General features: G+C 40.0%; 1 protein-coding gene across 1 annotated transcript in view; it reads left to right on the forward strand.

Annotated features, from left to right (window-relative positions):
- The window catches only part of LOC123498447 (reelin-like), a 265988-nt gene that overhangs the window by 17148 nt on the left and 236664 nt on the right, over positions 1-12176 (forward strand). Inside the window, exons 10-17 of the mRNA XM_045245551.1 lie at positions 4113-4148; positions 4408-4607; positions 4756-4984; positions 5118-5343; positions 5540-5688; positions 9324-9425; positions 10946-11137; positions 11500-11599. Of these exons, the coding sequence (XP_045101486.1) occupies positions 4113-4148; positions 4408-4607; positions 4756-4984; positions 5118-5343; positions 5540-5688; positions 9324-9425; positions 10946-11137; positions 11500-11599 (1234 nt within the window). The remainder of the gene's footprint in view (positions 1-4112; positions 4149-4407; positions 4608-4755; positions 4985-5117; positions 5344-5539; positions 5689-9323; positions 9426-10945; positions 11138-11499; positions 11600-12176) is intronic.

Below are 12176 nucleotides of genomic sequence, written 5' to 3' on the forward strand. Positions count from 1 at the left end.
AAGGAATTTTTTAAGGAAATGTAAAATCTAGAGTATTCTAAGGAAATACAATTTTGTCAAGGAATTTTTTTTAAGGAAATATCAATGTAAGTATGTTAGTATGTATGTATGTATATTATATATATATATATATATATATATATATATATATATATATATATATATATATATATATATATATATGAACTTATACACAATAAACTTTTCATTTTAATATTAATACACTCAGAAGACCCACACATACGTTCAAACACACTGGGAACTTAAAACACTCAAAACTAACCTAAAACACACTCAAAACGCTATACAACACCTCAGAATACAAATAGATACCCAAATTCTCTAGAAACACACGGTATACCGCAAAATCGCCACACACACACACACACACACACACACACAGGAAAAGTGATGGAGAAGCAGGCTGAATGGAAAAAAAGTCAGGAAGTGGAAAGAAAGGAGGTAAATTACAAAGTTGCAAGTCTGGAAAAGGAAATCAAAGAGTCTGGGGAGAAAACTTTGGGCCTTGCTGAAATTATAGATCAACAGATCATAGAAGAGAAGATTGCTGAGAAAGTGGTGAAGGTTATTAAATCAAATGAGACATTGGTGAGGGAAACTGTAGACAAAAAGAGATGTGTGGTGATATTTGGTGTGGAGGAGGATAAGACACCGAGTAAAATGGAGAGAGAAAAACATAAAAAGGTGATAAATAATATCATTAATGTGGTGCAGGAGGAGGAAAAGACCTAGTACAAGAAATAGAGGACTTCCATAGAATTGGAAAGTTCACAAGAGAAGGTATGAGGCCAATAAGAATCAAACTTAAGTCACAAAAGGATGTAGATGAATTGGTGGAGAAGTCATGGAGGCTAGCCCAGCAGGAAACAACAAGGAAGATTTGGTTGAGAAGAGATCTCGGTGAAAAGGAAAGAGAAATGTTAAATGAGTTGAGAAAGGAGGCTTTGAAAAAAATGAAGAGAGGACAGAAGAGGAGAAGAAAGAGTTTTTCTGGAGAATCTTGGATATGAGACTGAGGAAGTGGTTCATAACCCAGAAAAGTACAGCAAGAAAGGACTAAAGAAACTTACGTATGAGCGGAATGTAATGTATTCCAACATAAATGGAGTGATATCGGGATTTTAGAACTCAACGATTACTTGAGGGACAAGAACCCAGATATTGTGGGTCTTACTGAAACAAAACTGAGAGAGGGAGAAGACCTGATGATGGTTGGAGAAGGAAATATAATGTTTGGAAAAGAAATAGAGTAGGTAAGATGGGAGGAGGAGTGATGTTGCTGGTTAAAAAGATATAAAGGTGGATCAAGTGAAAGAAGGTATGGGAAAGGCAGAAGTGCTAAAGATCAGAGCAGAAACTAATGAAGGAAAAAGAGGCACTACATAGTGGTGTACGTACCACCTAAGACAAATGCATGGTCAGTACAGGAATATGAAGAAATGATAAGTGATACAGGAACATGTCTGGAAGAAATGTTGGGTGGCTGTGAACGAACTATAATGATGGGAGATTTTAATTGTAAAGAGGTGTGTTGGGAGGACTGGTCAATGGAAGGATCAGAGACAACATGGGAAATACACTATTGACACTGGCAATGGAAAATGTGTTAACTCAGTGGGTCAAAGAAGATACTAGGTTTGGAGGAGAGGGAGCATCGTCAAGACTGGACTTGGTCTTTAGTACAGAGCCAATGGTCATTGAGGAGATGAGGGTGGAGTGCCCTTTAGCAAAGAGTGATCATGCAGTTTTGGAGTTCAAGGTGATAGACGAAGAGAAATCTAGAAGAAATGAAGAATATAAAGTGGGAAGATGGAATTATGCCAAGACAGATTTTGGAAACCTAAAGAAATTCTTTCAAGAGACAAATTGGATGAAATTCAAGAGTGCTAAGGAGCAAATGAAAAGTGGAAGGAATTTATAAAAATATACAAAGAAGGTGAGAAAAATTTGTACCAATAAGACAACATAGAGAAGTTGGAAAGCAGGACTGGTTTAACGATAGATGTGAAAAGGCTAGAACAAGAAAAGAGGATGCATGGAAGAGGTGGAGAAGGAAAAGACGGATTAAGCAGTGGGAAAGTTACAAAAGAGCAAGAAATGAATATGTGTTGATTAGAAGAGAAGAAAGAAAGAAACAAGAAAAGGATATAATTGATAAATGTAAAGACCAACCAAGGCTTTTTACAGACATGTGAACAACAACATCAAAAATAGAGAAAGTATTGAAAGTTTAGAAGTAAATGGAGTATGCAGTGAAGATCCCAGGAAATGGCAGAGGCTATGAATGGATGCTTTCGGAAGGTATTCACAAAGGAGACTGCTTTTGACAAACCACTGGTAATGGAACAGAAAGGGATTATGAAGGAGTTTCAAGTAACTGTGGAGGAGATCAAGAACATGATGGGGAGTTTAGAAGTGAGAAAAGCTGTGGGACCTGATGGGGTATCAGGATGGATTTTAAGAGAATGCAGGAGCAACTGGCAGAAAAAGTTTGTGAAGTAATTGATGCCTCATTAAGGGAAGGTGTAGTGCCCCAAGACTGGAAAAGAGCTAACATTGTCCCAATCTATAAATCAGGTAACAAGAGAGACCCATTGAACTATAGACCAGTGTCACTTACAAGTGTGGTAGCTAAGATGTGTGAGAGGGTGGTGAAGAATAGATGGACAGACTTCTTGGAGAAAAATGACATACTTTGTGAGTGTCAATTTGGTTTTAGAAAAGGGCGTTCATGCACGACAAACCTGATATGTTACTATTCGAGGGTGATAGATGTAATACAGGAAAGAGATGGTTGGGCTGATGGAATATATCTGGATTTAAAAAAGGCCTTTGATAAGGTACCACACCGGAGACTGATCTGGAAACTTGAAATGGTAGGAGGAGTGCATGGCAGTTTACTAAAATGGATGGAAGACTTTTGGTAGGAAGAGAAATGAGAACAATAATTAAGGACAGACCATCAGAATGGGGATTGGTGGAGAGTGGAGTTCCACAGGGATCAGTGTTGGCACCAGTAATGTTCGCGGTCTACATAAATGACATGGTGGATGGGGTGTCCAGTTATGTGAGCCTATTTGCAGACGATGCAAAATTGTTAAGAAAAGTGAGATGTGACAAAGATTGCGAACTACTCCAGGAAGACTTGGACAGAATATGGAAATGGAGCTGTACATGGCAAATGGAGTTCAACACGACAAAATGCAAGAAAATAGAGTTTGGCAAGAGTGAAAGAAGAATCAGGAGTATGTACAAGATAGGAAATGAAGACATAAAACCAGTCATGAAGAAAAAGACCTTGGGGTGACAATTACCAATGACCTATCGCCAGAGAGACATATAAACAAAATAATTGGAGAAGTATTGAACTTATTGAGGAACATAAGAGTGGCGTTCGATATTTAGATGAAGAAATGATGAAGAAAATAATTACTGCAATGATAAGACCGAGGCTTGAATATGCAACAATACAGTGGGCTCGAACTTAAAGAAACACATAAGGAAACTAGAGAAAGTACAGAGGGCTGCAACGAAAATGGTGCCTGACTTAAGAGATTTGACTTATGAAGACAGACTGAAAAGAATGCAACTTCCGACCCTGGAAAACAGAAGAGAAAGGGGAGACCTGATAGCAATATACAGAGTGATGATTGGCATGGAAAAAATGGATAGGGAAGATCTGTGTATGTGGAATGAAAGAATGTCGAGAGGGCATGGGAAAAAACTAAAAATGGCCACTTATAGGAGAGATGTGAAAAAATATAGCTTCCCTCATAGAAGGGTGGAAGCATGGAATAGTTTAGACGTGGAAGTGGTCAACGCAAGGAATATTCATGATTTTAAGAAAAAGCTGGACATTAATAGATATGGAGACGGGACAACACGAGCATAGCTCTTTTCCCGTATGTTACAATTAGGTAAATACAATTAGGTAAATACACACACACACACACACACACACACACACACACAAAAATTTCTCAAAACACCATGCAATACTTAAAATACCTCACACACACACAAAACTCGCTAGTAACACCCAATACACACCAATACCACACCTACGCACACCAAAAAGACCTCTCACATAGTTACATCCACATAGGGAGTGTTTGCAGCTCCCATGGGTAAATAAAAAAAAAAGTTATCTGAAAGGCAGACTGATCATCCTTTCATTCTCTCTATCTATCACCTCTATTCTTAATATACAAGTGTTTTTAACAACATCCCTCAGTGAATTGATAATAGTTAAGTAATTAGTCATGTCACTCTCTAGTTATGTCACTCTTCACTTTTGTTATTCTTCATTTATCTCATGTCACCCATGTCATCATCCACCTCTCCAGCTATGTTGTCATCCTCCAGTCATGTCATGTCACCCTGTAGGTATGTCATGTCATCCTCCAGATATGTCATGTCACTCTCCAGATATGTCATGTTACCATCCAACCATGTCATGTCACCCTCCAATCATGTCATTGACCACTTTCCATCCTGTCACATCACCCCACAGCCTGTCATGTCCACCTGCAGCCATGTCATGTCATCCTCTAGCCATGTTATCCTTCACCTCTCCTGCCTGTCATGTCACCTTCTACCTCCTCTACCAATCATGTCACTCCCTACACACCTGGCCATCCATGCTACAATCTACCTGACCTGTTACTCCTGTCATTTTCCAGCAGTTCTGTCTGTCATTTCACACTCTACATAACTTCTCCTCCTCCTCCGCAGGTCGCCAGCTTCGGTTTGTCCTCAGTTCGGGATCCTGTCCGGGTGGCGCAGAGGTAGAGCTTCTGTACAGCACCACTGACTCCCAAGATGAACTGATTCCTATGACCCAAGATGCAAACCAGAATGAAGAGAGCAGTGGTGAGGCTCCTACACCAGAAAGTGACTCCAAGATGGCCCATGTGTTCCCTGACAGTGGGTGCTCTGCTTGGGAGGTTGTTCATACCTATAGGTTAGTAGAAGTAATGGCATGCATCTCTGTGTGTGTGTAGTGTGATGAAAAGGAGGGACTGTTAGGTAGGATGTCTTGATGGCTTCTTACACCAGCTCTTATTTTCTTATATTCTGATGTTATTGTTCTGTAGAGCTGCAGCCAACAGTGAGGTGCACATTCTGCCAGTGCCACAAAGGTACCAGCAGCGTGGCGTGTGTGTCGGGTGGCGGGCCATTATGAATCCTGACAATTTGTACTGCTGGGCCTTGGATGATGTGGCACTGGTCACTGATTATGCCTCCCACCAACCCCTTCAGGATGACTTTGACCCTGTTGATCCAGCTAACTGGATGTTCTTCCCAGGTGCCAGAGTCAAGGTGGGTCAAGGTAGCCTGGCTGTAGAAGTGAGGTATGTAGAGTGATGGGGCTATGTTCGAGGAATGCTGTGGCATTTTTTGTAGAAATGACCTGGTGTGGTTTTGTTGTAGAAGTGATGTAGATGTTTGACTGTGTTGTAGGAATAGTGTGTGTTTCCTGAAGGATTGAGGTAAAAATGATGTGTCTGTGTTGCAGGAGTGGTGTGGCTCGGAGGGGAACAGTTTGGTGTTTGAGGGTAACTCTGAGAACCGATGGACCACCACTCGCCTCCTGGACCTTTCATTTGTACCCCCCTCAGAAGACATCCTCCTAGAACACACCTTTGGGAATGACACCCCCATAGAGTAAGACTATATAATACCATCACTTTCCATATGCCATGCCATCACTACCCATATTATGTAATCACTTCCCATACCATCATAGAACATGACATAAGAATATAACGGAAGCCATAAGAAATTATCAGGCATACACATGGCAATTTTTATATAAAAACCTGCCTACCTATGTGCTCCTACCATCCTCAGCCATTAAATCTGTTTTACCTTCTTTAAAAGCTCCCTGTTGACTCAACACTAACAACCTGATTACTTAATATGGTCCACTCATCTGCCAGTATTTAAGAACCTTTGTCTTTGTGTTTCTTTCCCACTTTCTGCCCTTCCTTTGTCCATGATGCCAAGAAGTGAGTCTACCATACTAGCAATCCACACAAAAAGTCATTAAGGTCTGCAGACTTCATGATGACAGATAAAACTCTTTGATCTTACCTGTAAACACACACACACACACACACACACACACACACACACACACACACAAATAATGAGCTCTGAGCTCGTTCCGTAGGGTAACGTCTGGCTGTCTCGTCAGAGACTGCAGCAGATCAAACAGTGAATCACACACACACACACACACACACACACACACACACATGAGGGTGGAGTGCCCTTTAGCAAAGAGTGATCATGCAGTTTTGGAGTTCAAGGTGATAGACGAAGAGAAATCTAGAAGAAATGAAGAATATAAAGTGGGAAGATGGAATTATGCCAAGACAGATTTTGGAAACCTAAAGAAATTCTTTCAAGAGACAAATTGATGAAATTCAAGAGTGCTAAGGGAGCAAATGAAAAGTGGAAGGACCTTTAGCAAAGAGTGATCATGCAGTTTTGGAGTTCAAGGTGATAGACGAAGAGAAATCTAGAAGAAATGAAGAATATAAAGTGGGAAGATGGAATTATGCCAAGACAGATTTTGGAAACCTAAAGAAATTCTTTCAAGAGACAAATTGGATGAAATTCAAGAGTGCTAAGGAGCAAATGAAAAGTGGAAGGAATTTATAAAATATACAAAGAAGGTGAGAAAAATTTGTACCAATAAGACAACATAGAGAAGTTGGAAAGCAGGACTGGTTTAACGATAGATGTGAAAAGGCTAGAACAAGAAAAGAGGATGCATGGAAGAGGTGGAGAAGGAAAAGACGGATTAAGCAGTGGAAAGTTACAAAAGAGCAAGAAATGAATATGTGTTGATTAGAAGAGAAGAAAGAAAGAAACAAGAAAAGGATATAATTGATAAATGTAAAGACCAACCAAGGCTTTTTTACAGACATGTGAACAACAACATCAAAAATAGAGAAAGTATTGAAAGTTTAGAAGTAAATGGAGTATACAGTGAAGATCCCAGGGAAATGGCAGAGGCTATGAATGGATGCTTTCGGAAGGTATTCACAAAGGAGACTGCTTTTGACAAACCACTGGTAATGGAACAGAAAGGGATTATGAAGGAGTTTCAAGTAACGGTGGAGGAGATCAAGAACATGATGGGGAGTTTAGAAGTGAGAAAAGCTGTGGGACCTGATGGGGTATCAGGATGGATTTTAAGAGAATGCAGGGAGCAATTGGCAGAAAAAGTTTGTGAAGTAATTGATGCCTCATTAAGGGAAGGCGTAGTGCCCCAAGACTGGAAAAGAGCTAACATTGTCCCAATCTATAAATCAGGTAACAAGAGAGACCCATTGAACTATAGACCAGTGTCACTTACAAGTGTGGTAGCTAAGATGTGTGAGAGGGTGGTGAAGACTAGATGGACAGACTTCTTGGAGAAAATGACATACTTTGTGAGTGTCAATTTGGTTTTAGGAAAGGGCGTTCATGCACGACAAACCTGATATGTTACTATTCGAGGGTGATAGATGTAATACAGGAAAGAGATGGTTGGGCTGATGGAATATATCTGGATTTAAAAAAGGCCTTTGATAAGGTACCACACCAGAGACTGATCTGGAAACTTGAAATGGTAGGAGGAGTGCATGGCAGTTTACTAAAATGGATGGAAGACTTTTGGTAGGAAGAGAAATGAGAACAATAATTAAGGACAGACCATCAGAATGGGGATTGGTGGAGAGTGGAGTTCCACAGGGATCAGTGTTGGCACCAGTAATGTTCGCAGTCTACATAAATGACATGGTGGATGGGGTGTCCAGTTATGTGAGCCTATTTGCAGACGATGCAAAATTGTTACGAAAAGTGAGATGTGACAAAGATTGCGAACTACTCCAGGAAGACTTGGACAGAATATGGAAATGGAGCTGTACATGGCAAATGGAGTTCAACACGACAAAATGCAAGAAAATAGAGTTTGGCAAGAGTGAAAGAAGAATCAGGAGTATGTACAAGATAGGAAATGAAGACATAAAACCAGTCATGAAGAAAAAGACCTTGGGGTGACAATTACCAATGACCTATCGCCAGAGAGACATATAAACAAAATAATTGGAGAAGTATTGAACTTATTGAGGAACATAAGAGTGGCGTTCGTATATCTAGATGAAGAAATGATGAAGAAAATAATTACTGCAATGATAAGACCGAGGCTTGAATATGCAACAATACAGTGGGCTCGAACTTAAAGAAACACATAAGGAAACTAGAGAAAGTACAGAGGGCTGCAACGAAAATGGTGCCTGACTTAAGAGATTTGACTTATGAAGACAGACTGAAAAGAATGCAACTTCCAACCCTGGAAAACAGAAGAGAAAGGGAGACCTGATAGCAATATACAGAGTGATGATTGGCATGGAAAAATGGATAGGGAAGATCTGTGTATGTGGAATGGAAGAATGTCGAGAGGGCATGGGAAAAAACTAAAATGGCCACTTATAGGAGAGATGTGAAAAATATAGCTTCCTCATAGAAGGGTGGAAGCATGGAATAGTTTAGACGTGGAAGTGGTCAACGCAAGGAATATTCATGATTTTAAGAAAAAGCTGGACATTAATAGATATGGAGACGGGACAACACGAGCATAGCTCTTTTCCCGTATGTTACAATTAGGTAAATACAATTAGGTAAATACACACACACACACACACACACACACACACACACACACACACACACACACATGCATAGTATAGTTAGATCCAAACCATCATTCACCATCTTAAAAGCATTGCTGCATAAGAGACGTTACTATGAACAGAGTAGCTAACCATTAGTGTGGTCATGAACAATAATGCACCACAAAATTCATGTTCAACAGAACCACCTTTGCTCATACTAGCTCATTGATTATTAAAATAAATTAATGCTGAGGATAATTATATGTAAATTCAAGTGTTGTGTATATATTCCTCACTCCTGTGTAGGCTTGGAAGTGATGGCTACACTCTGTGGCTTAAAGAGTCTGCATAACACTGAAAATAAGATGAAATGTGCCAGTGACTTTATGTAAGAGGAACAAACACTGGCTTAGGAAATCATAAATATAAATAAACAAAAGAAATCTACAGAGTTGCTAGTCCCTAAGAAAGATCAAAAGAATTCATCCCAAATTAAAGGATGTCAAGATTTTCTTTCCAGATTGATATATATTCCCACCCTCTGACATGTTTGCTTATAGCTTTGAGACACTTGTATCCTTCTATCTGTTCATTCAGTTTATACGTGTATCAGTGTACTTCTATGTGTGTCAGGTGGGAGGTGACAGGTGGCAGTGTGCAGCTGTGTGATGGACAAAAGCGGCTGGTGTTTGAAGGGACGCCAGCTAAAGTGTGCACACCCATGTTGTCTATCAGGTACTGCTATACACACATTCTCTCTCTCTCTCTCTCTCTCTCTCTCTCTCTCTCTCTCTCTCTCTCTCTCTCTCTCTCTCTCTCTCTCTCTCTCTCTCTCTCTCTCTCTCTCTCTCTCAATTATATAGTCTGTGTATGTGTGTGTATTTACCTAGTTATATTTACCTAGTTGTATTGTACAGGGTTCGAGCGGGGCTCATAGTGTCCTGTCTCCATATCTCCATTTATCTAATTTTTCTTTAAAGTTATGCACACTGTGCTGCAACAATTCCATTATCCAATGCATTCCATTTTTCCAGTTCTGTGTGGAAAACTTTATTTTCCAACATCCTTCACACACTGCCTCATCCTGATCTTCTTTTCATATCCTCTTGTCCTTCCATCTTCTTCTGCCAACAGCATCAGGTCTTCTTTATCTTTTTAATATCATTTACTATCTTTTACATTGTTATTAGGTCCCCTCGTTCTCTTCTAACTTGTAAGGTTGGCAGTCCCATTTCCTATCCCATTTTCTACAGTCGTTCTTCATATGTGAGGTCCTTTAATTCTGGCACCATCATTGTAGCAATCTTCTGTATTCTTTCCAATTTTCTTATATCTTTTTTAGAGCTCGGAGACCATACCACTGCTGCATATTTCAGCCTTGCACGTATCATGCTTGTAATGTTTATTTTTTTTCATCATATCTTTATCCATATAATGAAATGCCACTCTTATATTAGTTAACATTTTATATGATAGTCCAAATATCTTGTTTATCTGTTTTTCGGGGCTCAGATTTTCCTGTATGATTACTCTGAGATCTTTTTCCTCTTTAGTCTTCATTATTTCTTGCTCTCCCCATCAAATAGTTCCATACCAATCTTCTCTTATTCTTTCCTAGTTCCATTATGTGACATTTCTTTTACCCATCCATCTCTTTTTTCAAGTCCTGCAATAACTCTGGAGTAGAAGCTTAATAAGTTTGATACACATGACTGCCCTGTCCTGAACCCAAGTTGTCTGTTCAATATGAATTTCTCCTCTTCTAGAAATTTAACCCATTTTTCTTTGATAATTATTTCACATAACTTCCCTAAGACTCATGTAAGTGACACTGGACTATAATTTAGTGGTTCAATGTCTGTGTGTGTGTGTGTGTGTGTGTGTGTGTGTGTGTGTGTGTGTGTGTGTGTGTGTGTGTGTGTGTGTGTGTGTGTGTGTGTGTGTGTGTCCCCAAGTGTTGATGTGTGGTTGTGAGTGAGTGTGTATGGCATTGTTTTTATTTACCTCTGTCTTTTGTACTTTACATTTGGATCTCCATTGAGTTCACTGAGTTGTCATTTTCTCTTTTTTTTGTATAAGTGAAAATAAAGAGAGACAGAGTGTAAATGTGTCTGTCAGTGCTGATGTGTGGCTGGGTTGTAAGTGAGTGCATGTTGTATTGCTTCTGTTTACCTGTACCTTGTCTTCCTCACATTAAGCCTCTTCCATCGGAGACACTGAGTTATGATTCTCTTTTTTTTTTTTTTCATGTAAAGAGATGTGGGTGTGGTTAGCCTGGCCATGAGCTTAAGGGAGTGTGGGAGAAATGTGGCTGGACCATTGGGGGTCAAGGTGTATTGGGAGGAGCAGCGAGGCCAGTTGGAGGTGATAGGAGCCATTAATGTGACCAGAACCCGCCTGCAGCACACCCTGCCTGTCACTCCTCAGCTCCTGCCTCAGCATGCCAGGTGACACTTAGAACACAGCATCTGTTCACATCAGCTTTCCTTTTGTGGGACTACACTAAGGACTGTTTTGTGTTTGTAGATACACTGATATATGTAAGAGAGATTCTGGCATAGAGTTACAAAAAGGAAGTGAAGCAAGAAGGAAAATAAATTTTTACTGAGATGCCAGTCTGAAAAGAGAACAATCAAATGGAGAGAGTTGAAATCATGAGAAGAGGGAATTACAGATGGGAGAAGCATGTGTGTGTGTGTGTGTGTGTGTGTGTGTGTGTGTGTGTGTGTGTGTGTGTGTGTGTGTGTGTGTGTATGTGATGAATGTGATGAATGTGCTAGACCCTGTCTGAGACAGTGGCATATTGCAGGATATGTATGGAGAGCATGAACAGTGAACTTGGTGGATGGACAGTGGACACCTTCAGGCTGCTGCCCTGGATGCCAACACAACCACCACACTACTTGCAGGTAAAGAGAGAGAGAGAGAGAGAGAGAGAGAGAGAGAGAGAGAGAGAGAGAGAGAGAGAGAGAGAGAGAGACAGAGAGAGAGATGAATCATTAGGTAATTTAACATCGTACTGAATATAATCCTATTTATAACTTCCTTCACTACAATTACAAGACATCTTTATGTCTATCTTAAGAAAGAAAAAGTACCATCCAATAATTCTAGATACCATTGATCAATCTATCGTAAAGTTGTGTGCACAGAGAAAGTAGGTTTGCCTGCATGGGCAACCAATGCTCAAATGACATGCAGGTGTTTAGTGCTGTGTAGCATTGGGAACATTACATTAACAGCTTGCTTCTGCCTACATATATTGAAACTGAATACCCTACATTAATTGTAGACATCTCAATCACAGTGGCTGCCAGCACACTGGTACACTGCCAATAAGGAACCAGTAGAGTAGGATCAGTGTTGGTGTATACAGACACAGGCATGGCTGAACTTTGAGTGTGGTAGCAACCAGAGTGATGTAGATATAGAAAGTTCAAAGGTGATCCCAGTATCTACAATCTAGTTGAGAATGGGCCTAGTTCT

The sequence above is a fragment of the Portunus trituberculatus genome, chromosome 48, assembly GCF_017591435.1.
Source record: "Portunus trituberculatus isolate SZX2019 chromosome 48, ASM1759143v1, whole genome shotgun sequence".
In the NCBI taxonomy this organism is placed as follows: domain Eukaryota; kingdom Metazoa; phylum Arthropoda; class Malacostraca; order Decapoda; family Portunidae; genus Portunus; species Portunus trituberculatus.